Source organism: Delphinapterus leucas, chromosome 11 (genome assembly GCF_059928025.1).
Source record: "Delphinapterus leucas isolate spDelLeu-1000000601 "Yukka" chromosome 11, BTC_Dleu_Yukka2, whole genome shotgun sequence".
NCBI lineage: Eukaryota > Metazoa > Chordata > Mammalia > Artiodactyla > Monodontidae > Delphinapterus > Delphinapterus leucas.
Window position 1 is genome coordinate 61,141,528 of NC_143139.1, and position 27,439 is coordinate 61,168,966.

At 34.6% G+C, this 27,439-nt stretch overlaps 1 protein-coding gene across 1 annotated transcript in view; it reads left to right on the top strand.

Moving 5' to 3' along the window:
• Positions 1-27,439, top strand: part of ZDHHC17 (zDHHC palmitoyltransferase 17) — a 106,414-nt gene that overhangs the window by 52,632 nt on the left and 26,343 nt on the right. The window contains exons 6-8 of the mRNA XM_022559921.3: positions 3,277-3,341; positions 3,990-4,152; positions 11,800-11,925. Of these exons, the coding sequence (XP_022415629.2) occupies positions 3,277-3,341; positions 3,990-4,152; positions 11,800-11,925 (354 nt within the window). The remainder of the gene's footprint in view (positions 1-3,276; positions 3,342-3,989; positions 4,153-11,799; positions 11,926-27,439) is intronic.

Sequence of the window (27,439 nt, forward strand, 5' to 3'; positions counted from 1 at the left end):
TCCTGCTTAGAAAAGTAGCACATACTTATTGTAAAATATTCAAACATAATAGAAGAGTATGACTTAGAGAATGAAATCCCACCTCTTCCTTTACCTCCTCTCCCCACTGAGATCACTTCCTTTAACAGTTTAGTATATATTTTTCCAGACTGTTTTTCAATCTATATGCTAAAATATTGTAAAAGAAAACCACTCTAATGTGCATTACATTATACTTGAAATGGATACCAAAGTCCTTCTCTGGCCTATTGAACCATGTGTGGTCTAGCCCTGGATACCTCTGATTTCATCTTCTGTCATCTCCCCCTCACTACTGCTTTAACCACACCCGTCTTCTTGCTGTTCGTTGAACAGCTCTGATAAGCTTCTGTCTTAGGGCCTCTGTGCTGCTCTTTTCTTCTGCTTGGTAATTCTTTCCTCAGTCACACAGTTCTCTTTTTCTCCCTCACTTTAATCAGATGTTTGCTCAATTTTTATTAGTTCTGATTAGTTCCCAAATATAAGCAGTAATAAAATTAGTATATTTCTAATTTCTTCGTTCTCTTCCCTGTCTTACATTGACATTAGTCAATTATACTGTTTTTCTTAGTGTTAACTTGTTCTGATAAATTTCTGTTACTTGATTTTTCAGCTTTAAATAATATCCTTTGACTCATAGCTATTACAGATTAGGTATTCATTATACTTTCAGCCTTTTTCCATTTTCCCCCCCATTTTTGGTTAATTTTATCAAATTTACATTCTTAGGGCCTGTAACATTTCCATTCAGTTTGTCATTCTATTCTTCACAATTGTTTCATGTTAGTTATACTGTTAAATATATTCAGTGCTCACTACCGATTCTTTTGGATGATTTTCAGGAAAAAAAAGGGGAAAATGCTAAGTAATGGAGCCCTGTTGATCATGGAATTACCATAACCTTTTGATCTGGGCTTGTTAATTCTTCCTAATAGAGAATACTCATACGTCCAGGCTGAACTTGGAAAAGAAGTACCAAGTTTTAAATCCCGACCCAAAGAAAGAAAAGGTTGAATTTCATTTTTCTTTTAGTACTCTAGAGATGTGGCATAATTTTACATTTTTTATTTTACTTATTAATATTTTAAATACTGTCACTTTTTAAAAAAGATATGAAAAGACTTACAACTAAAAAGGAAGAAGAAACTTAAACATAAGAATTTACATGTTTGCTTTAATTGGACATCAAATTTAGTTGAGCTTTCTTCAAACCAGGGCAGTGAAGGAAGTAAAATAAGTGACAGAACTTAACTCTCGTATACGAAACAAGGAAGTATGTCATTTCTTCAGAGAAGATTTTTTTTTAAGATTTTTAGTGGAAAAAAATCAACATGTATAATGTAACTATTGAGTGAGGTTACATGAGATGTTCCCAACAACACGTCAAATAAATTTAGAAATAGATGTGTAGTGATAAGGCATAACATTTGACCACAGTTTTCATGAAAGAGACTAAAACTAGTGATGTCCAAGGATATGTGTTGTCACTTGTCAGTGTGGTGGTTCTCAGCATTTTTTCTGCCTCAGTACATTTGGATATTTGAGACATACTCCCATCAGTAAGAGTAGCTTACAGAGAACTGCTACACAGAGTTTTGAAGCGTTTTATAGTGTACTCACTATAACTCTGTCCTCTCTCCACTGACTGGTAAATTACATAACATAACTTGGATAAGATCTGCTGGTTTAATGTAATCCAGGAATGGGAGATGGGGAAGGGAAGAAGAGGAAACTTAATATTTATTGAATATCTGTTATGTTCCAGGCTATGGAATTAGTTTGCTTTACACACATTATTCCATTTAATCCTCACAGGGGTCTTATGAAGCCATTATTTGTATTCACATTTGTAGGTGGGAAAGCTGAGGTTCAGAGAATTAATGTAATTTTGCCAGTTTTATAGTTATTAAGTGGTAGAGCTAGGAATTCAAAATCATGTCTGTCTTATTCTAAAGCCCATGCCTTTCCCAAGCCTAGAAGAGTAGATAGATAAACGTGTCTTTTCATTTAACAAATGTTTTTTGATTATCTACTCTTCTGGGCACTGAGAATACAAAGATGAATTTAAAATAATTTCTGTCTTCAAAGAAGTCCTGTTCTAGTTAATGAGACAGGTGCCTCAGGCAGATTGGAGTGGATCAGGAGAAGGAATTTTAGGGAAGTGAAACTGATAGAATCCCTGATACATCAGCCTGTCTTGAAAGGAGATTTAGATAACTTGAGAAGAGTTTTGGTTGAACAGGTAGTAGTTTTAATTCTAATTTGCTAAAAAGAAAGAAAAAGAAAACTAAGCAAAAGGGAGAAAAAAATGCAGTACCAAGGAAAGCAAAAAAGTTGGGTAGGAGAGGAAAGTAATCATAGTTTACTACATACTTTGTTGGGAATAGTATTCATATATATTTATAATAATGTAAATATCGAATATTTATAGAACCAGAATTACAGTAGATCTTTTCAGAGGAAAGAATAGGAAAGGTGCATATTTGTGATGGGGCAGTGAGAAGAAAGAGAGAATTTGCTATTTTACATATTGAGGATATGTAAAATATGCATATTTAGGATAATGCCTAAAACTGAAAAATCAAAAAGTAGCAATTCAGGTATCTTATTTTAAACATGTGGAGGTAAAGACCAAAATAATGAGCTAAAAAAAGTGAAAATCGTGGGGAGTAAGACAGAGAATTGCTTTATTACCTTGCTTTTTCACCACAAACTTTGTAGAATTAGTTAATTCTAAAAATATTTATGCGTAGTGATAGTGATAAAAAGCAAACAAACTTTTTAGAATCTTTTGAAGTCTATTGAATTTATTCTTTGTTTTAAAATGCCTAGGAATAAACAGGGTTTTATTATTCCCTCCTATCATGAATTAGTATAAATAAGTTTTTCAGAGACATAAGTCATTTATTTAATCGATCCTTTGTGGGTGAAAGATCAAGAGTATGTTAAGATCTTTAAATGAAAACATTGAAAGGCTGAGTGAAGCATCTTAAAAGGGAAAACGAGAAATAGAAGTTAATTAAATATTGAATATATACTTAATATATGTCAATTAGATACTTATATCCACATTAATTAAAATATTCAGTGATAATAGTTTTATTTTAAAGTTAAGAAAGAAAAAGTTTCATAAATCACCCTCGATTGAGTACTGTTATTACGCTGGCTTCTCCTGTGATGTGTAAATTATATTTTTCTCAGTAAATTTGGCAGGAACTTAAAAGTTTTTACTGTCTGACTTTCTTTTTACTCTATCAGGATGTAGATATGATGGATCAGAATGGGATGACGCCTTTAATGTGGGCAGCTTATAGAACACATAGGTATGTAACCATTTATAAAATACTTATTCAGATAATTTTCAGCATAATAAAATGTAAAATAAGTGATGAGAAAAAGCAATTAATGTTATACTTACTAATATTTAAAATTCTTATAATAAATACATAGTATATAACATAAATTACCTTTTTGGATGTTTTGAGTTTCTGTGTTTACCTTTATGTTGGTAATTGTAGTATCCTTAAGGTATTCTTCTTTTAACAATTTCCAAGAATGGAAGACGTTACCTTCTTTTTAAAAAGTGACTCATTTTTATGTGATTTGCATATTGGCAAGTTTAACATACTAATTAGTAAGTTGCCTTAAATCATTTTTGGAACAATCTAGATTTAAATTTTTAATTGTTTAATTATATAGATATTAATGGCATTAATCCCTAGGTGAAAAATAATAAATGTCAGGACGAAGTGTGCTCTCTCTTCGAAGTAGTTTAGGTTATATGGTGTTGCATGTATTTAATACTTCATATTAAGAATGTTGTCTCATTACTCATTATAAAGTTGTTGAAAATAGGTTAGAATAGAAGTGTTCCAAGATGGAATGCAACCACAATCAGTTTAGTATCTGTAATGATTTCTATAATTGAAATTAGGGTTGTTGTTGTTGTTGTGTTTTTTTTTCCTTTTCAGTGTGGATCCAACTAGATTGCTTTTAACATTCAATGTTTCAGTTAACCTTGGTGACAAGTATCACAAAAACACTGCTCTGCATTGGGCAGTACTAGCAGGGAATACCACAGTCATTAGTCTTCTTCTGGAAGCTGGAGCTAATGTCGATGCCCAGAATATCAAGGTAAAACTAGCCTGTATTGATTGTGCTTTGTGAAATGTGGTTACCAAGATGGGAATTCCTTGATAAAATATAGGTTTTTTAACAGACTTTCAGAGATGGAAGAAACTTCTCGTTTAAGCCAAACCCTTCCATGCAAGAATTTGTTTTGAAAGACTGGTTTATTTACTTTCGTCTTTTTAGTATTGGAGTAATTATCAGATTTTGGTGGCCCTTTCATTAGTGAATTCTTACTGACTTTTGGAAATTAAATTACATAATCTGTTTTTATGGCTGAATAGTTTTCTGGTTTCTTTAAGAAGATCACTGCAGAGAAGCACAAGTTTATATCACAAGCATGCATAATAACTTTTAGTAATTTTTTGACTTGGTCATTGATTGTCTCATTTTTTTAAAGTTCAAGACCTTTAAATTTGATAATCACCTTCATGATGTTTATAGGAGAACTCCTCTCCCCCAAATGCTGGACTAATCCAGGAAAAATATACCAAAAAATTATACAAAATTATCTAAGAGCAAAGCCCAATTAACATTTACACTCTGAGCATTTAGGAATTTATAAATATTTTATGAATACCTGCAAGAAAATGCTATTGGTAGTCTTAAATTTTGGTTAACCATTCTCATTTTTAAAGCTTCAGAATCCACCATGTCTTCAGCAACAGACTCTTTCTGTGAAATGACTTTAAAGTTTTAAACATCATCTTTTAATAATGTGCATTCATAAATATCTTTGTGCCCATTGACAAATTTTCTTTCATTTTGACTATAGACCGTAGTATTTTCTGAGTCATGCTTCTTAAATTTGTAAGGAATATGTGCTAATTAAATATGAAAGGAATTCGAGTCATATAATAATCTAAAATGCCAATCAAAAAGTAGGTTATCTCCTGCTGGATCAGGGCATCTTTTTATGTTGCAATGAATAGTTCTTCCTCTATTTGATTACTCTAAGAAGAGAAGGTTAAATTACTAAAATAAAATACTTTAAATTTATTTACGATTATAACCAATTTTTAGAAATGAGTCTAATTAGTTAAAAGTAAATATCAAATATCTTATTGGAAACTGTAAGAAATTGAGAAAACCATGTATTTTCTTTTTCTTTTTTTAAAATTTCAGGTCTTCGTGTTTTTACCCAAAGTGATCAGAATGGTCTAGTATCTGCTAGTAAATGTATGGAAAGAGGAAAGTCAACTTACCATAGTGCCTGACATGTGATGGGCGCTCTAAGTATTTGTTGACTGACTGAAGATTTGTGTAGTCTTGAGCTTTAACTCTAAGCTGGTTTTCATGACTATGCTAGCATAACTCTCCGCCACTTCTGAAATCATAGAGAGAAATTTTTGCTTTTCCAAACATTTTTAAATAGGAAGTTCTGAAAAGTTCATAACACTGTGATTGGTAAATTAGGCTGACCCCAAGGCCTAAGGTATAAGAAAGGAGGAGTTTGACTAAACCTGACCAATATCCCCATGAGAAAAAATTAATGAGATGACCTTATGTTTTATTATCTGAATTGCTTTAGAGTGTTATTTTTTCATCTCTTAGCTACTAGATAGCCATTCCTAAAGTGAGTCATGCCCCAGGAATACATTTCTAGTATTTAGTGTTATATTTTTGAAAAAATAGAACCAATTTCACTACAGCAAATAGTGAGTCTCCATAGAGTTTGCCAAAAGTCATATAAATATATTGAAATTACATTTGTACCAAAGAATTATGACAAGATGACTGCACAGTTTTGGAATTTGAAACTAGTAGTAGTTTCAAATATACACTAGTAGTGTATATTTTCAGAGCATTTAAAAATATCTTTTCTTACCATATAAAATTTTAGATAACTTCTCTTCATTCATGAACTTTAAGTATTTGAGGTGTGGTTTGTAAGTTTAATGTCTTTCCAACTTGTACTCCACATTAACCATTGTATAAACTTTTGATTAGTCTTAGTAAAAGAAATAATCTATAATGAATTTCAACAGAAAGGTAATGGTAAGAATGGAGATAGTTGAACTGATTTAAATGGTTCAAACCTTGTATTTTTAATGTTTTATAGGCTCAGCACATGAATTATTTGGTACCAAGATCGGATAAACTGGAATGCAGCTTCCTTAACTAGTACAGTTCATGTGACGACCTTCCAGAGTCTATCGTGTCAAATAATTGAGCTAATTATTGTACCTATAGAACTTTTACTGAAATACATCTATTTTTTTGTTAACTTTCTTTTTATTAATGTTTTAATTTTATCTGACTGTATCATCAAGGTTGGCCATTAACAAAAAGGAGTTATTTTAAATATAATTCCTTGCTAGCTCTGGAGTAACATTTTTTTTTTAACTTTTTATGAGGTATAATTGGTATATAACATTATACAACTTTAAGGTGTACAACATAATGATTTGACATCTGTACACATTGCAAAATGACCAACAAGTCTAGTCAACATCCATCATCATACACAGTCACAAAATTTTCTTTTTTCTTGTGATGCAAACCCTCAAGCTTTGCTCTTAGCAACTTCTGAATATGCACTATAGCATTATTATTATTTTTTAAATATTTTTTTAAAATTTTGGCTGCACTGGGTCTTAGTTACGGCATGCAGGATCTTTGTTGCGGCATACAGACCCTCTTAGTTGCGGCATGCGGACTCTCTTAGTTGCAGCATGCAGGCTTCTTAGTTGTGGCATGAGGACTCTTAGTTGCAGCATGCGGACTCTTCTTAATTGCGGCATGCGAACTCCTAATTACGGCATGCATGCGGCATTTAGTTTCCCGACCAGGGATCGAACCGGGGCCCCCTGCATTGGGAGCATGGAGTCTTACCCACTGGACCACCAGGGAAGTACCTGCACTATAGTATTATTAACTGTAGTTGCCATTATGTACATTACATCCCCGTGACTTATTTCTTTTAGAACTGGAAGTTTGTACCTTTGACCCCCTTCACTAATCTTCCTCACTCCCCACAGTGCACTGCCTACTTCTGGCAATCACCAATCTGTTCTCTGTATTTATGAGCTCGAGTTTTGTTGTTGTTGTTGTTTGTTTTTTTTTTAGATCCCACATATAAGTGATATCATATGGTATTTGTTTTTCTCTGTTTGACTTATTTAGAGTGACATTGTTTTTAAAGGAAATAAAGTCTAAGGAGTTGCTTCAGTTGCTCAGGGAACATTTATACTCTCAGAGTAAAAATAATCTTTTTTAACCACACTGGTGAAAAAGTAGATTTTTGTTTAAAAATGTACTTTTAATGTAATTAAAAGGACGAAATAAGTATCAAATACCTTTTCTACTGGAATCTGGCTGATTCCTAATATACTGAAGTCTAGTCATCACCTTCTAGTGGAAACCATTCATTCATTCAACAGATATTTGTTTAATGCTGGGGAGTCAGTGTTTAAGATAGATGAAGTCCCTATTCTCTCAGAACTTATACTGTATTGAGGAAATGGACAATAAATAAATTAAAAACACATACACATAGGCAAATGTGGTCATGACGAGGGGTAAGGGGGCCACATCAGGTGAGAGTGATTTGTGAATGCCTCTGAGATGACATTTGCTTTCAGACTTGTCTGATAAGGGATCAGTTATGCAAAGATACATGGGAAAAACCTTTCCACGTAGAACAGTGGTCCCCAACCTTTTTGGCACCAGGGAACAGTTTTGTGGAAGACAATTTTTCCACAGACTGGGGTGGGGGGCAATAAATGTAATTCAAGCGCATTACGTTTATTGTGCACTTTATTATTATTATTATTATTACATTGTAATATATAATGAAATAATTCTACAACTTACCATAATGCTGACAGGAGGCGGAGCTCAGGCGGTAATGCAAGCGATGGAGAGCGGCTGTAAATACAGATGAAACTTGACTCGCTTGCCTGCCGCTCACTACCTGCTGTGCGGCCAGGTTCCTAACAGGCCACAGACCAGTACTGGTCTGGGGGTTGGGGACCCCTGATGTAGAGGAACCTACACATGCAAGGCCCAAGGCCAGGAATAAGCTTACCATGTTAGAGGTGTAGAAATGACAGCTTTGACCAAGCAGTGAGACAGTGAGAGAGAGAGACAGGTGGAAGGCCATGATAAGGAACTTTAATTGTATTCTCAGTCATGAGAAATAGTTGGAAGGATTTATGTAGAATGGTTATATAATCTTTGTGTTTTTAATATTTTTTTAAAAATTACTTTGGTATTTGGAGAATGTATTGAAGAATTAAGAAAATGGAAAGGGGCTTCCCTGGTGGCGCAGTGGTTGAGAGTCTGCCTGCCGATGCAGGGGACACGGGTTTGTGCCCCAGTCCGGGAAGATCCCACATGCCGCAGATCGGCTGGGGCCGTGAGCCATGGCCGCAGAGCCTGCGCGTCCGGAGCCTGTGCTCAGCAACGGGAGAGGCCACAACAGTGAGAGGCCCGCGTACCACAAAAAAAAAGAAAATGGAAGGGATAGATGAAGATCAGTTAGGCTCTCATAATAAATCAGGCAAGTGATGATGTTAGTTTCGCCTATGATTGTAGAAGTAGTGATGGAGTGAAATGAATGGATTTGGAAATGATAGTTTAGAGTAGAAAAGAAAAGGTAGATTAGAAGTGAAGGTGAAAGAAAAAAACATCGATGACTTAGGTTTTGGTTTGAATAACTGAGTGTCTTGTGATATGTATTGAAGTTGTGAAGATGGAAGGAAACAGACTTTTTTGGGAGTGAAGGCAATAGAAATTGGTTCTGTTTCAGTCATGTATAATTTGAGGTGGTGCGTTTTAGCTATGTGGAATGTCAAGCTAATTAAGTAAACTTAATTTTGAAAGTGAAAAATTCATTAATAAATAAAAAACAACCAACCTAGATTTTTTGTCCTAGAATTTGATAAAGTCGATTCATAGCTGTGTATTTTTCCATTTTTCATTTTAAGTCTTGAGAAAGAAAATCTGGTTGATAACCATAAATTGTACCAAGATGGAGCCTGTAAATCTGGATATGGCTTTAATAGCTAGTAAAAGTTACATTCTTTAAAGAATATGAAAAATTATATTTAGTTATAATATTTATTAATTGGCCCTATTTCTTCTAAAATAGCTATTTCCTAAATAAAATTAAGCTTAAGTTTCTTAGAAATCTGTCTTGATATCCTTGTAAATTAGTTATTTGAGTAAGGGATTCAATTCTTTTAATATATAAACAAATGATTATTTTATCAGAATAAGAACTTATCTTGCAGACAATAAATATTAAATGATAGGTGACTTTAAAATGACTACTTTGATCCTTAGAAGGATTAGGAATGGCCATAAACCCTTGATTAGAGGTTCTTAATCTGGGACCCAGCAGTGGATTTTGGTTAGGGGGTGGGTCCATGGACTTCTGAAATTGTTATAAATAAAGTATCAGCACTTTCTGGGGAGAGAGTCAATGGCTTTTCATCAGACATGACTTAAATGAGTTCAAAAACCATGGCCCCAGATACTGGTTACGTAGAATAAATTCATATCTTCTGAAGTAATAACAGTGAGGAGGGGGAGTGATTTGGGATACTAAGACTTTAAGAAAAATGACCTGTGCAGTAATCCCTTTTCATGGTAGCATCTCATTTGTGAATTTAAAGAATATTTCACCCCCTTGCACATGTTTTTGGTTGATAAGTTTAGATGAATTGAGTTTGGGGAGGGCAGTTAATCCGAGTGCTGCCTACGCATTTATGATTTTTCTTTCTAAAGTTATCAAAGGACATAACTTTTAGCTTGTGCAAAATATAAAATTACTGAGCTTTGTTAATTAATATATTGAAAAACGCTTATATGGTTTCTTGAAAAGAGGTAAGAAACTATTTTCAGAAAATATCTCTTAAGTACCCCACCTAGATGGTCTCCAAGGAATAATTTTCCTTAGTTTTAATAATGAATTTCCACCTCACTTAGGCAAAAAGTGATCTTCCACCTGCCACGTTCCATAATGTTTATCACACCAAACCCCTGAAGAATTTCTTTTATTACCAGTTAGTTACATAGTCTATAAATACTCCATGATTCTTGTTATTACTGCTGTTGTTATTATAATTTACTATTTTGGCTGACACATGGAGTGTTTAAATATAGACTTGACTTGGAACCCTGGTTTTAGTATAATTCTTTAAATTAATTGCTTGTTTATTTTACCAGCTGAATAAAAGAACTGTATAAAAATAGTCAGATGACTAGAGGAGTAGTTGAAAGATTGCTTAAAGCTCCCTCCATCTTTTTATCTAGGCAATCCTTAGGTGTCACATGGCCCTCTAGTGGAAGGGATGCTCAGCTGGACCGAGGCAACTGCAGGATATTCTCTGGGAGTTGTTACCCAAGGGATTGCTTTTATTCAGGTAATCTTTTAGTTTGGATTAATTAGCTGGTTCTGACAACCTAGGTGACATAGAATTTTGGAATAGGTAAGGAGATATTTTAAAACAAATATCCCTATTTGTGGAAGACCCACCTAGATTAGCCCATTTCTTATTAAATACTATTGATCTTTTTATTAAAGGATTGGTTAGGCTTTTTGTTTTTATTGTTGTGTTGTTATTGTTGTTGCTCTTGGTGGTAGTGGTGTGTTTATTTTGTTGTTTGGTTCTTTTTATTTTTCAGTGTTTTTTTTAAAAATTAAATTGTACTCCATACTTGATTAATAATTATCCCTCATAAGTAAGGAACCCAAGACTCCTTATTTCTTTATTTTCATCCAGTTTTTTAAAATAAAATTTTAACATGTTTTTTCTTTTTTTAAAGTAATTTTGAATATTCATCCATAATTCTTGAAATTTTGGTAAACAAAATTATTAATTTTACTTTTCTGTTTAAGGAAGGAGATAAAGAGTGGAGAATATTAAATAGAATAAAAATGTAGGTATCTAACTTGCAAAAGGAGAAATAAGATTTTAAATTAATAAAGGCAAAAAGAAGCATAGATCTAGAATTGGGGACACTCATTTCTTGTTTCTTACTGCCTTTAAAACATTTTAGTTCTGTTATACTCTTTGGAATTCTTTTTCTTGCAGTTAAAGGGAGCTACAAGTCTATAATGTAAGATTAACCATTTTTTGTTACTACCCGTGTTCTCTTTGGAAATTTCTGGATGGGTGAATGAATTTAACATGATCAAGAATACCAATATAACAGTAGGAGTGGAAGTTGACTTTTCTTTTTCTTCCCTGTTCTTTTCTTTAGACTTCGTTCATCACTGAAATTAAACTGAGAGATTTCTGGCAGTTTGGTATTACAGCAGGATGGTTTGTAGCAATAACTATTACTAATGAAACCCTTAAAGAATATGAAATAACTGGATAAACTTAATGGTAGCCTCTGATCCAGCAGGTGCTAAAATACCTACTTTTTGATTACTCTCTAAGTTAAAATGCAAGCAAATATAGAATCTATAGAATAAGAGGTGTAAATACATTTTCTGATTGTACCTTGAATGGGAAGGTATAAGTAATATATGATTTAGAGTCTTTTAGTAATTGACTTTGCCAAATGTAAAAACAATGTTAATGAACTAATACTGCAGTCAATTTATTTTTGTGGAAGTGCTTTAAAAGTTAGTAACCAAAATATTCTGCTTTTCCTTTCATTTTTTTTAACGTGAATTTCTTCTGCTTATATTATCAGGGTGAATCAGCACTTGATTTGGCAAAGCAGAGAAAAAATGTGTGGATGATCAACCATTTGCAAGAGGCAAGGCAAGCAAAGGGATATGACAATCCATCTTTCCTTAGAAAGTTGAAAGCTGATAAGGTAAATTCATGACTGAAGATTTTCAATATATAGTAAGATTCATAAGCATATTTTCTTAGCATGAGTATTTACATTTACAGCCTTTAATCTTGGCATTGGCCAGTGTAATTTTTAAAACATTATTTCACCCAAGTAAATAAATGTAGATACCAAAGTTTAAGAAAGATGGTATATGTGAAATTGTTTGGATTTCCATAGGCTACTAACATAAGGTTTAATGCATTAATTCAGCTGGCCTTTGTTAAGTTATAGAGAGATAATAAAAGTTTTTCCTGTTTAAGTGTATTTTTTAGTGTAGTAATAAATTGTGAAAAATCTTAGTCCTAATATATATATATCTTTTTAAAAACTACTCACAACTCTAGCTATAGTTAATTTAAGCTTTTCATTCTTTTATAATGTGTCATAACTTTTATTAGAGAGGGAGAAACATATTATTCACTTCTTTTTAGAAAGTTCATTTTAGATCTTCCATAAAACCTTCAGTTTTTAACTGTATGACTATTGGCTCAGTTGCCTAATTGTATGATTTCAAAACTAAGGACATTTTCCTGAAAGGCGGGTCTGTATTTCTTAAAGATTTATTTCCTTAAAAGGAAAAATTAGCTGACAGTTTTTTTGTATACCAAAATAATTGACAAGGTATTTGCTAACTTGTCAGTAGTCACAACTTGAATGGCATTAAGCCTTAGATATCATATATGTCCTATTTAGGCTGCTCTAGTGGTAATACTGTTTGTATAAAGTTAACATTGATCTATCTGTTACTGGAACAAAATAAGTTTTGGGTAAAGGGAAATAGACTTGAAAGCATGTCTCATTTATTTGTAGGAGTTCAGACTTCCTTAATGAGCTGAAAAGTTCACTGGTCCATTACTTAGACTTCAGAAGAATTATATTTATAGTTTATAAACATGTCTATTTTCAGTCCCATATTTGAGACTAAGGAGCAGTTTTTGCATGTCATGTCAACTTTTCATTTCACTATTAGATATATTAAAAATAGTTAATTATTTATTTACTTTGATGTTGCTCTGTCCTCTAGAATTTAGAGCAGTTTTGCTCAACAGAGTAAAAAGTGGCTAATTTCTCATAATAACTAGGCTACTAGTAAAAATGTCTTTTATTACTCTGGAAAATCCCATTGTCTTTATATGTTCATTTTGCTTAGTGTAAATATGCTAAAGGGTATTTTTTTAATGTATTGTCAGATGAAAATGACTTTGTAAATTCAAGATGTTTATTAATATATAAAGTTATTTATTATAGCAATAATGAACTATATATCAGGGTTATGTGTTTGGATATGGTTTCTTTTAAAAAGATTGCCTCATTAAAAGTTTAGCACAATTTTATTAACATTTGTGTATATTATTGTGATCAGAAATTGCGTATTCCTGGTTTTTTGGGTTTTGTTTTTTTGCATTAGTAGCTTTAAATATATTATGCATTCTAAAAGGGTCACTAGATAAAAATATATGATGGATTGGGGCTTTGTGTAATTAAGTATTTGTGTAGACTGTTCTCTTTCCATCTCACATTAGAAAAATTTAAATTATGAACATGACTTGGTTTGCTAGCCTGTGAAGTATGTTCTGTATTTAAAACTAAACAAGAAAACACCCAGGACTCAATAGCTTTTTACTAAAAATAAGTCATCCCCAAAGGAAAAAAAAGATATTTTTGGACAGTGATAGTAGACAGATATGAAAGGAGTCTTGATTTTAGAAAACTATTTTAAAAGCTGTTTGATTTTTAAGAGTAGAAGATTTTAGGCAGATTTATGGTTAAATAAGTGTTACTTGCTTATTAATGAGTTAGAAGGAAATCTCTAAATCAGTGTTTCTCAGAATTTAGAAACCCACGATCCCTTTTGTTAACAGTGGAAATCTCACATGTATTACTTTTTAATGTTGTTTATTGATTATGTGAGAATAAATCTGGGAAGATGGAGTAGATATATTTTTTCCCTATTCCTTCCTGCCAAGTGCAACTAAAAAACCTGGACATTATGTACAAAACAAATATAGGAAGACTGAAGATGGAGACAAGGTGGCAGAGCAGGTAGGGAGCTAAGGATCCAAAGAATGACATGGTGGTGAGTTCCCTGCATTTTCTTTTTTTGCCTCATATTTCCCAGAAGAGGAACTGACAAAGCCAACAACCCAGAATCATGAACGGGACAGACAAAAAAATGCTCCCCAAAAACCTGCTTTTTAGCCACAGGACCACAAAAGAGGCAGCTTATTTAGCATGATAGAAACTTTTAGAAAATAACTTTCTACTACAGCCAAACACAACAGAAAAAAAAATGGCTCCACCCTGACTCACAACAGCAAAGGCCTAGACTTCGCCCTTACCAGGTTATAATGATGTGCCCCAACTCTCCTGGGGTGGTGTCAGGGAAGGTGGAGTGGAGAGTTGGGACTTCCATCCCCACTAGCTGTTAATGAGGTCCCATCCCCTGCTGTTATCAGTGGAGACCACATAGGAAACAGTAATGAGGCACTTGTAACCCTCCCAGTCAAGGAGATACCAGTAGAGGTATAGTGGAGAGCTGAAATTCCCACGTTTGCCTGTCCATAATGAGGAAACCCCTCCTCAGGTGTCAGTGAAGGCCTCCTTGGGATCCTGGACTTTCACCTCACCTGCCAGTAATGAGAAGTGTCTCACTTCCCTCCCCCTGCCTACATCAGAGGAATCCACATAAAAGAAAAGGTTTAAATAAGATCCAGTGTCTCATAATACCCAAAATGTCTAGGTTTCAAACAAAAATCACGTATCAAACCAAGAATCGAGAAGATCTAACTGAATGAAAAGAGGATCAGTAAATGCCAGTGTGGTGACAGAGATGTTGGAATTATCTGACAAAAGAATTTAACAATCATCATAAAAAGCCTTTAGTGAATACTTACGAACATGCTTGAAACAACTGAAAAATAGAGTCTCAGCGAAGAGGTAGAACTATAGAAATAGAATAAAGAAGAACCAAATGGAAATTTTAAAACGGAAAATTATAATAGCCAAAATAAAAAAAGAGTCAGTGGATGAGCTCAACAGCAGAAGAGAGGAGACAGAGGAAAGAATCAATGACCTTGAAGATAGACAATAAAAATTACCTGTTTTCAACAACAAAAGGAAATAAACTGAGAAAAACAAGCAAAACAGAACAGAACTTTAGGGACCTGTGGTTGTAACAGAATATCTAACACTGATATGATTGGAGTGCCAGAAGAAGAAAAGCGGGTGGAGCTGAAAAAGTACTCAAACATATGATGGCCAAACCCCCCCCAAATTTGGCAAAAGACAGACCTGCAGATTAAAAGTGGAGCAAACCCTAAACAGAATAAACTCAAATCCAGACCAAACACTCATAGTCAAACTTCTGGAAACTAAAGACTATGAAATAAAAATCTTGAAGTCCCCTTACCAGTAGGGGTAAAACTATTCAAGAACACTGGATTTCTCATCAGAAACCGTAGAGGCATAAGGAGCTGCCACATTTTTCACGTGCTGGATGGAAAGAACTTTCAATCCAGAATCCTTTATCCAGTGAAAATATCTTTCAGCAATGAAGGAGAAGTCAACACATTTTCATATAAAGGAAAAGTAAGAGAATTTGTGGCCAGCAGACCTGCCCTAAAAAAATGGCTAAGAGAAGTTCTTTCGACAGAAGGAAAATGATAAAAGAAAGAACCTTGGAACATAAGATCATGGTAAGCAAAATTATGGGTAAATACAGTAGACTTTCCTTCTTATCCTACGTCTTCCAAATTATGTTTGACAGTTGAAGCAAAATTATAATACTGTTTGATGTGGATCTAAATGTATGTAGAAAACATATTTGAGACAATTTATAACGTAAACAGGGGAAGGTAGAGGGACATTAATGGAGGTAAGGTTTCCACATCTCACTTGAATTGGTAAAATGATGACACCAGTATACTGTGATAAGTTATATTTATATAATACTTAGAGTACCCACTAAAAAAGCTATTCAGAGAGATATACTCAAAAACACCATAGATAAAATAAAATTCTAAAAAGCTTTTCAGTAACCCACAAGAAGTCAGGAAAAAGTAACCAGAAACAAAGACACAGAACAAACAAAAAAACAAAAAATAAAATTATAGATTTCAACCCTAACATATCAATAATTAGAGTAACTGTAAATGGTCTAAATATACCAATTAAAAGACAGATATTGGCAGTGTGGATTACAAAGTGTGACTCAACTATATGCTGCCTGTAAGAAACTCACTTCACATACAAGAATATTGGCAAGTTACTTATATGGGCAAGTAGCAGAATGGAAATGACATATGATACCAAAAGCAGGCAAAGACAGTACAAAAAGGAAAACTATAGGCGTACCTCATTTTATTGCATTTCACAGATATTTTGTTTTTGTTTGTTTGTTTGTTTTTGCAAAGTGAAGGTTTGTGGCAATCTGCATCTAGTAAGTCTTGTTAGTGCCATCTTTCCAACAGCATTTGCTTACTTCGTATCTCCATGTCACATTTTGGTAATTCTCCCAATATTTCAAACCCTCCACCAGCAAAAAGATTATGAATTGATGAAGGCTCAGATGATGGTTAGCATTTTTTAGCAATAAAGTATTTTTTACTTAAAGTGTGTACAGTGATTTTTTAGATATAATGCTATTGCATGCTTAATAGACTACAGTATAGTGTAAACATAACTTTTTAAAATTGAAATGTAGTTGATGTCCAATATTATGTCAGTTTCAGATGTACTACGTAGTGATTTCACATTTGTATAAGTTATGAAATGATCACCACATTGAGCCTAGTAACCGTTTGTCCCTATACAAATTTATTACAATATTATTGACCATATTCCTTATGCTATATATTACATCCCATGGCTTATTTATTTTATAACTGGAGGTTTGTACCTCTTAATCCCCTTCATCTCTTTCACCCCCAACCCCCTCCCCTCTGGCAACCACCTGTTCTTTGTATCTGAGTTTGTTTTTGGTTTGTTTGTTTGTTTTTTTATTCCCCATATAAGTGAGACCATATGGTATTTGTCTTTCTCTGACTTATTTCACCTAGCATAATACCTCTCGATCCATTCATGTTGTCACAAATGGCAAGATTTCATTCTTTTTTATGGCTGAGTAATATTCCATTGTATATATAGATCACATTTTCTGTATCTATTCATCTCTATCAATGGGCATTTAAGTTGCTACCATATCATGGTTATTGTAAATGATACTGCAGTGAACATTGAGGTGTATATATATTTTCTAATTAGTCTTTTTGTTTCTTTGGGTAAATACCCAGAAGTGAAATTGCTGGGTCATGTGTCAGTTCTGTTTTTAATTTCTTGAAGACCCTCCATACTGTTTTCCGGAGTGCCTGTACCAATTTACAGTTCTACCAGTAGCGCACAAGGATTCCCTTTTCTTCACATCCTTGCCAACATTTGTTATTTCTTGTCTTTTTTGATGATAGCCATTCTCACAGGTCTGAGGTGGTATCCTGTTTTGGTTTTGATTTGCATTTCCCTGATTAGTGATGTTGAGCATCTTTTTTTCATGTGTCTGTTGGCTATTTGTATATCTTCTTTGAAAAAATGTCTATTCCAGGTCTTCTGCCCACTTTATAATTGAGTTGTTTGGTTTTTTGATGTTGAGTTATATGAGTTCTTTGTATATTTTGGATATTAACCCCTTATCAGGTGCATTATATGCAGATATCTTCTCCCATTCAGTGAGCTGCCCTTTTGGTTTGTTGTTGTTAGTTTCCTTTACTGTGGAAAAACTTTTTAGTTTCATGCAATCCCATTTGTTTACTTTTGGTTTTGTTTCCCTTGATTGAGGAGACAGAGCCAAAAAAATATTGCTGAGACTGATGTCAAAGAGCATGCTGCCTGTTTTCTTCTAGGAGTTTTATGTTTCAGGTTTTACATTTAAGTCTTTAATCCATTTTGAGTTTATTTTTGTGTGTGATGTGAGAAACTAGTCCAGTGTGATTCTTTTACATGTAGCTGTCCAGTTTTCCCAACACCATTTAATGAAAAGGTTTTTTTCCCCTCATTTTATATTCTTGCTTCCTTTGTTGTAGATTAATTGATCATATAAGCATGGGTTTATTTTGGGGCTCTGCATTCTGTTCCATTGTTCTGTGTGTCTGTTTTTGTGCCAGTGTCATACTGTTTTGATTACTGTTAACTTTGCAGTATAGTTTGAAATCACAGATTGTGATACTTCAGTTTGTTCTTTCTCAAGATTGCTTTGGCTATTCAGGGTCTTTCGTGTTTCCATACAAATTGTAGAATTACTTGTTTTAGTTCTGTGAAAAATGCCATTGGTATTTTGATAGGGACCACACTGAATCTGTAGATTGCCTTGGGTAGTGTGGTCATTTTAACAATATTAATTCTTCCAGTCTTTGAGAATGGTATGTTTTACCATTTATTGTGTCGTCTTCAGTTTCTTTCATCAATGTCTTATAGTTTTCAGAGTACAAATCTTTTACCTCTCTGGTTAGATTTATCCCTAGGTAGTGTATTTTTTTTGATGCACTTGTAAATGGGATTGTCTTCTTAATTTCTCTTTTTAATGGTTTGTTATTACAACAGAGTTTAGTTTATTAATTTTGTATCCTGCAACTTTACTGAATTCACTTATTAGTTCTAGTAGTTTTTTGGTGGTGTCTTCTGGATTTTCTGTATCTAGTGTCATGTCATCTGCAAACAGTGACAGTTTTACTTCTTCCTTTCCAATTTGGATTCCCTTTATTTCTTTTTCTTATCTCATTGCTGTGGCTAGGACTTCTAATACTGTGTTGAATAAAAGTAGAAGAGTGTGCATCCTTGTCTTGTTCCTGATCTTAAAGGAAATGCTTTCAGCTTTTCACCACTGAGTATGATGTTAGCTGTGGGTTTGCCATATATGGCCTTTTTTATGTTGAGGTATGTTTCCTTTATACCCACTTTGTTGAGAGTTTTTATCATAAATGGATGTTGAATTTTGTCAAAAGCTCTTTATGTATCTACTGAGATAATCATGGTTTTTATTCTTCAGTTTGTTAATGTAGTATATCATGCTGATTGATTGGCTGTTTGGGTGGCCCCAGATGGTGGGGGGGGGCAGTGCTCAGAGCTGGTGCCACCCAGCTGGAGGGTGGGCCAGTTTCTGGGTACTAATAGGCTAGAGGGAGGATTCTAAAAGGGTGCTTGCCCACCCTAGTGTTATTGGGGTAGAAGAAGTTTCCCAGAATGGCTGCTACCAGCTTTTGTATCAGCAGGGGTCTCTCATTTGCCTCCTGCCTCTCCAGAGGACTCTCCAAGATCAGCAAGTGGATCTGTTCCAGGCTTCTAACTGCTGCCTCTTTGTGCTGAGACTTGGAGCATCTCAGATTTTTCCAGTGTCCTTTAGGAGCAGAGTCTCTGTTTCCTGTAGCCCTCCAGCTCTCCTGAACATGGGCGCTGCTGGTTTCCAAAGCCAGGAATTCTGGGAGCTTTACTTCCTAGTGCAGGACCCGTTGGCTGAGGAGTCCCACACGGGGCTCAGACCCCTTCTCCCTCATAGAGGAAAGGCCTCAACAATTGTGATATTCCTTCCATTTGTGGGTCACTGACCCTAGGGGTGTGAGCCCTGATTATACCATGTCTCCACCCCTCCTACCCATCTCATTGTGGTTCCGTCTTTATTTCTTTAGTTATGGAAAATCCTTTCTGCTAGTCTAAAGGTCATTTTCCTAGAGAGTTGCTCTGTAAATAGTTGTAAAGTACTTGTATGCTGAAACATTTTAAATGCCAATGAAGGAAATCAAGGATGACCTAAATAAGTGGAGAGACATACTGTGTTCATGAACTGGAAGACAACTTAGTAAATATGTCAGTTGTCCCCAAATTAATATACAGGTTTAATGTAATTAAATAATTCCAGCAAAATTTTTTATTAGTATATACAAGATTATTCCAAAATTTATATGGAAAGGCAGTAGACTTAGAATAGCTAAAACTATTTTGAAAAAGAAGAATCACTCTCTGCAGTTTTAAGATCTACTGTATAGCTTCAGTAATCAAGACTGTGTAGTATTGCTGGAGGAATAAAGTGATCAGTGGAACAAAATAGAGAGCCCAGAAGTAGAACCACAGAGGTATGCCCACTGACATTTGACAGATGTGTAAAAGCAATTCAATGGAGGAAAGACAGCCTTTTCACCAATTGATATTGGAGCATTTGGACATGCATAGGCAAAAAAAATAAACCTCTGCTCAAACCTCACACTATTAAAAAATTAACTCAAAACTGTTCAAGACTTAAATGTAAAACTGTAAAAATCTAGGACTAGGCAAAGAGATTTGACACAAAAAGTATGATCCATAAAGGTAAAAATTGATCATTTGGATTTGGATCAAAATTTTAAACTTACATTCTATGAATGACCCTGTGATTAGAATGAAAAGGCATACTACAGACTGGGAGAAAGTATTTACAAGCCACATTTCCAACAAAGGACTAGTTTCCAAAATATATTAAGAACTTTCAAAACTCAGCAGTGCAAAATCAATACAATTAGTAAATAGGCTAAACAAGAGAGATTTTCACCAAAAAAGATATAAAAATGGCAGATAAGCAGGTGAAAATATCTTCAACATCATTTTAGTCATTAGGGAAATGCAAATTGAAACCACAGTGACTTACTATTTTATACCTGTCAGAGTAACTAAATAAAAAGTTGCAACAACACCAAATGCTGATGAGGATGCTGAGAAACTCATCTGTTGCTGAAGGATATGTAAAAAAGTACAGCAACCTGGAGAACAGTTTGGAATTTTCTTTTAAAAAGCTTAACATGCAATACCATACAACCCAGAAACTGTACTCTTAAGCATTTATCCCAGAGAAATGGAACCTTATATTCACACAAAAATTTGTATGTGAATGTTTATAGCAGCTTTGTTCATAATAACCCAAAATAGAAACAACCCCAACGTCCTTCAGTGGGTGAATGATTAAACAAACTGACACATTCATACCATGGAGTATTCCTCAGCAATAAAAAGGAATGAACTAATGGTACGTACAATAACCCAATGAATATTTGGAGAATTCTATTATGAGTGAAAAGCCAATCCTATTAGGTTACATACTGTATAATTCCATTTATATAAAATTCTTGAAATGACAAAATTATGGAAATGTAGAACACATTAGTAGTTGGCAGAGGTTAATATGGCAGTGAGGAGTAGGGTATGAGGGAAATTGCTATAAAAGGATGGAAATATTCCTTGTAGTGATGGAAATATTCTGTATATTAATTACGTCAGTGTCAATATCCTGGTTGTGACATTATACTATGCTTTTGCAAGATATTAGCCATTTGGGAACTTTGGGTAATGAGTACTTGGGATCTGTCCACATTTTTTATTAAAACTGTGTGATCCACAGCTAACATCATTCTCAATGGTGAAAAGCTGAAAGCATACCTTCTAAGGTTGGGAACAAGACAAGGATGCCCACTCTTGCCACTTTAATTCAACATGGTTTTGGAATTCCTAGCCACAGCAATCAGAGAAGAAAAAGAAATAAAATGAACCCAAATTGGAAAAGAAGAAGTAAAATTGTCACTGTTTTCAGATGACATTATGCTATACATAGAAAACCCTAAAGACGTTACCAGAGAACTACTAGCACTCATCAGTGAATTCAATAAGATTACTGGATACAAAATTAATATACAGAAATCTATTTCATTTCTATGCACTATCAGCGAAATATCAAAAAGAGAAATTAAGGGAACAATCCCATTTACCATCACATCAAAAAAGAATAAAATACCTCGGAGTAAACCTACCTAAGGAGGCAAAACACCTGTACTCTAAAACCTATAAGATGCTAATGAAAGAAATTGAAGATGTCACAAACAGATGGAAAGGTATACCATGTTCTTGGATTGGAAGAATCAATATTGTTAAAATGACCATACTATCCAAGGCAGTCTACAGTTTCAACACAATCTCTATCAAATTACCAATGGCATTTTTCACAGAACTAGAACAAAATATTTTAAAATTTGTATGGAACCACAAAAGACCCAGAATAGCTAAAACAATCTTCAGAAAGAAAAATGGAGCTGGAGGAATCATGCTCCCTGACTGCAAAGCTACAGTAATCGGAGATTCCAACCAAGCCGGGAACGTCAACAAGGGAAAAGAGAGAGCTTCTGAGACAAAGTTCGGGGTTAACCCATTGCTGTGGTGAGAGGCTTCAGTAAATCACAGCTGAAATACACTGGACAAACGTTCGTGGTTCCCAGGAGTTAATAAAAAAGATGCAAAAGCGGAGAAAATTTTGCGATTTCTTCATCTTTTCAGCACTGCAGTTATGTGTTCTAAGCATCTTCTGAAAGCCTCTTTGTAAATACTTTTAAAAGGCCAGAAAAATGTTAGTGTTGCTGCCTTAGATGTTCCAGTCTGCCTTCTGCCTTTCTCTGATGACTACACCATTACAATCAAAAGAAGAAAATTCCAGTCAAGAAGCCTTAGAGGGCAGACAGCAGAAGCAAGAAGAACTACAATCCTGGAGACTGTGGAACAAAAACCACATTCACAGAAAGAGAGACAAAATGAAAAGGCAGAGGGCTATGTACCAGATGAAGGAACAAGATAAAACTCCAGGAAAAAAAACTAAATAAATTGGAGATAGGCAAACTTCCAGGAAAAAAATTCAGAATAATGATAGTGAAGATGATCCAGGACCTCAGAAAAAGAATGGAGGCAAAGATTGAGAAGATGCACGAAATGTTTAACAAAGATCTAGAAGAATTAAAGAACAAACAAACAGAGATGAACAATGCAATAACTGAAATGAAAACTACACTAGAAGGAATCAATAGCAGAATAACTGAGGCAGAAGAACGGATAAGTGAACTGGAAGACAGAATGGTGGAATTCACTGCTGCAGAAGAGAATAAAGAACAAAGAATGAAAAGAGATGAAGACAGCCTAAGAGACCTCTGGGACGATATTAAACATAACAAATTCGCATTATAGGGGGTCCCAGAAGGAGAAGAGAGAGAAAGGACCGGAGAAAATATTTGAAAAGATTATAGTCAAAAACTTTCCTAACATGAGAAAGGAAATAGCCACCCAAGTCCAGGAGGCACAGAGAGTCCCATACAGGATAAACCCAAGGAGAAACACGCTGAGACACATAGTAACCAAATTTGCAAAAATTAAAGACAAAGAAAAATTATTGAAAGCAGCAAGGGAAAAATTGCAAATAACATACAAGGGAACGCCCATAAGATTAACAGCTGATTTCTCAGCAGAAACTCTCCAAGCCAGAAGGGAGTGGCATGACATATTTAAAGTGATGAAAGGGAAGAACCTACAAGCAAGATTACTCTACCCGGCAAGGATCTCATTCAGATTCGATGGAGAAATCAAAAGCTTTACAGACAAGCAAAAGCTAAGAGAATTCAGCACCACCAAACCAGCTCTACAACAAATGTTAAAGGAACTTCTCTAAGTGGGAAGCACAAGAGAAGAAAAGGACCTACAAAAACAAACCCAAAACAATTAAGAAAATGGCCATAGGAACATAAGTATCGATAATTACCTTAAACGTGAATGGATTAAATGCTCCAACCAAAAGACACAGGGTCACTGAATGGATGTAAAAACAAGACGCATATATATGCTGTCTACAAGAGACCCACTTCAGACCTAGAGACACATACAGACTGAAAGTGAGGGGATGGAAAAAGCTACTCCATGCAAATGGAAATCAAAAGAAAGCTGGAGTTCTAATACTCATATCAGGTAAAATAAACTTTAAAATAAAGAATGTTACAAGAGGGAAAGAAGGACACTACATAATGATCAAGGGATCAATCCAAGAGGAAGATATAACAATTATATGCACCCAACATAGGAGCACCTCAATACATAAAGTAACTGCTAACAGCTCTAAAAGAGGGAATCAGCAGTAACACAACACTAGTGGGGGACTTTAACACCTCACACCAATGGACATATCATCCAAACAGAAAATTAATAAGGAAACAGAAGCTTTAAATGACACAATAGACCAGATAGATTTAATTGATATTTATAGGACATTACATCCAAAAACAGCAGATTACACTTTCTTCTCAAGTGCACATGGAACATTTTCCAGGATAGATCACATCTTGGGTCACAAATCAAGCCTCAGTAAATTTAAGAAAATTGAAATCATATCAAGCATCTTCTCTGACCACAACACTATGAGATTAGAAGTCAATTAGAGGGGAAAAAAAACGTAAAAAACACAAACACATGGAGGCTAAACAATACATTACTAAATAACCAAGAGATCGCTGAAGAAATCAAAGAGGAAATCAAAAAATACCTAGAGACAAATGACAATGAAAACACGATGATCCAAATCCCTTGGGATGCAGCAAAAGCAGTTCTAAGAGGGAAGTTTATAGCAATACAAGCCTACCTCAAGAAACAAGAAACATCTCAAATAAAAAATCTAACCTTACACCTAAAGGAACTAGAGAAAGAAGAACAAACAAAACCCAAAGTTAGTAGAGGGAAAGAATTTATAAAGATCAGAGCAGAAATAAATGTAATAGAAACAAAGAAAACAATAGCAAAGATCAATAAAACTAAAAGCTGGTTCTTTGAGAAGACAAGCAAAATTGATAAACCATTAGCCACACTCATCAAGAAAAAGAGGGAGAGGACTCAAATCAATAAAATTAGAAAGGAAAAAGGAGAACTTACAACAGACACCACAGAAATACAAAGCATCCTAAGAGACTACTACAAGCAGCTCTATGCCAACAAAATGGACAGCTTAGAAGAAATGGACAAATTCTTAGAAAGGTATAACCTTCCAAGACTGAACCAGGAAGAAAAAGCAAATATGAACAGACCAAACACAAGTAATGAAATTGAAACTGTGATTAAAAATCTTCCAACAAACACAAGTCCAGGACCAGATGGCTTCACAGGTGATTTCTGTGAAACATTTAGAGAAGAGCTAACATCCATCCTTCCCAAACTCTTCCAAAAATTTGCGGAGTAAGAAACACTCCCAAACTCATTTTGTGAGGCCATCATCACCCTGATACCAAGACCAGACAAAGATACTACAAAAAAAGAAAATTACAGACCAATATCACTGATGAATATAGATGCAAAAATCCTCAACAAAATACTAGCAAACAGAATCCAGCAACACATTAGAAGGATCATACACCATGATCAAGTGGGGTTTATCCCAAGATTGCAAGGAATCTTCAGTATATGCAAATCAATCAATGTGATACACCATATTAACAAACTGAAGACTAAAAACCATATGATTATCTCACTAGATGCAGAAAAAGCTTTTGACAAAATTCAACACCCATTTATGATAAAAACTCTCCAGAAAGTGGGCATACAGGGAGCCAGCCTCAACATAATAAAGGCCATATACAACAAACCCACAGCAAACATCTGTCTCAATGGTGAAAAACTAAGCATTTCCTTTGAGACCAGGAACAAGACAAGGATGTCCACTCTCACCGCTATTATTCAACATAGTTTTGGAAGTCCTAGCCACGGCAATCAGAGAAGAAAAAGAAATAAAAGGAATCCAAATTGGAAAAGAAGTAAAACCGTCACTGTTTGCAGATGACATGATACTATACATAGAGAATCCTAAAGGTGCCACCAGAAAACTACTAGAGCTAGTTAATTAATCTGGTAAAGTTGCAGGATACAAAATTAATGTACAGAAATCTCTTGCATTCCTATACGCTAATGATGAAAAATCTGAAAGAGAAATTAAGGAAACACTCCCATTCAACATTGCAACTAAAAGAATAAAATACCTAGGAATAAATCTACCTAGGGAGACAGAAGACCTGTATGCAGAAAAGTATAAGACACTGATGAAAGAAATTAAAGATGATACAAACAGATGGAGAGATATACCATGTTCTTGGATTGGAAGAATCAATATTGTGAAAATGACTCTACTACCCAAAGCAATCTACAGATTCAATGCAATCCCTATCAGATTACCAATGGCACTTTTACAGAACTAGAAGAAAAAATCTTAAAATTTGTATGGAGACACAAAAGGCCCCGAATAGCCAAAGCAGTCTTGAGGGAAGAAAACGGAGCTGGAGGAATCAGACTCCCTGACTTCAGACTATACCACAAAGCTGCAGTAATCAAGACAACATGGTACTGGCATAAAAACAGAGATATAGATCAACGGAACAAGATAGAAAGCCCAGAGATAAACCCACGCACCTATGGTCAACTAATCTATGACAAAGGAGGCAAGGATATACAATGGAGAAAAGACAGTCTCTTCAAGAAGTGGTGCTTGGAAAACTGGACAGCTACATGTAAAAGAAAGAAATTAGAACACTCTCTAACACCATACACAAAAATAAACTCAAAATGTATTAGAGACCTAAATGTAAGACTGGACACTATAAAACTCTTAGAGGAAAACATAGGAAGAACACTCTTTGACATAAATCACAGCAAGATCTTTGTTGATCCACCTCTTAGAGTAATGGAAATAAAAACAAAAATAAACAAATGGGCCCTAATGAAACTTAAAAGCTTTGGCAAAGCAACGGAGACTACAAGCAAGACGAAAAGACATCCCTCAGAATGGGAGAAAATATTTGCAAACGGACAAAGCATTAATCTCCAAAATATATAAACAGCTCATGCAGCTCAATATTAAAAAAAAACCAAATCAGAAAAGGGTAGAAGACCTAAATAGACATTTCTCCAAAGAAGACATACAGATGGCCAAGAAGCACATGAAAAGCTGCTCAACATCACTAATTATTAGAGAAATGCAAATCAAAACTACAATGAGGTATCACCTCACCCCAGTTAGAATGGCCATCATCAGAAAATCTACAAACAACAGATGCTGGAGAGGGTGTGGAGAAAAGGGAACCCTCTTGCACTGTTGGTGGGAATGTAAATTGATAAACCACTATAGAGAGCAGTATGGAGGTTCCTTCAAAAACTAAAAATAGAATTACCATATGACCCAGCAATCCCACTACTGAGTGTATACCCAGAGAAAACAATAATTCAAAAAGACACGTGCACCCCAGTGTTCATTGCAGCACTATTTACAGCAGCCAGTTCGTGGAAGCAACCTAAATGCCCATCAAGAGACGAATGGATAAAGAAGATGTGGTAAGTATATACAATTGAATATTACTCAGCCATAAAAAAGAACGAATTGGGTCATTTGTAGAGACATGGATGAATCTAGAGACTGTCATACAGAGTGAAGTAAGTCAGAAAGAGAAAAACAGATATTGTATATTAACACATATATGTGGAACCTAGAGAAATGGTACAGATGAACCGGTTTGCAGGGTAGAAATTTAGACACATGTAGGGAACAAACGTATGGACACCAAGGGGGAAAGTGGCGGAGGCTGGTGGTGGTGGTGCTGTGATGAATTGGGAGATTGGGATTGACATATATACACTAATATGT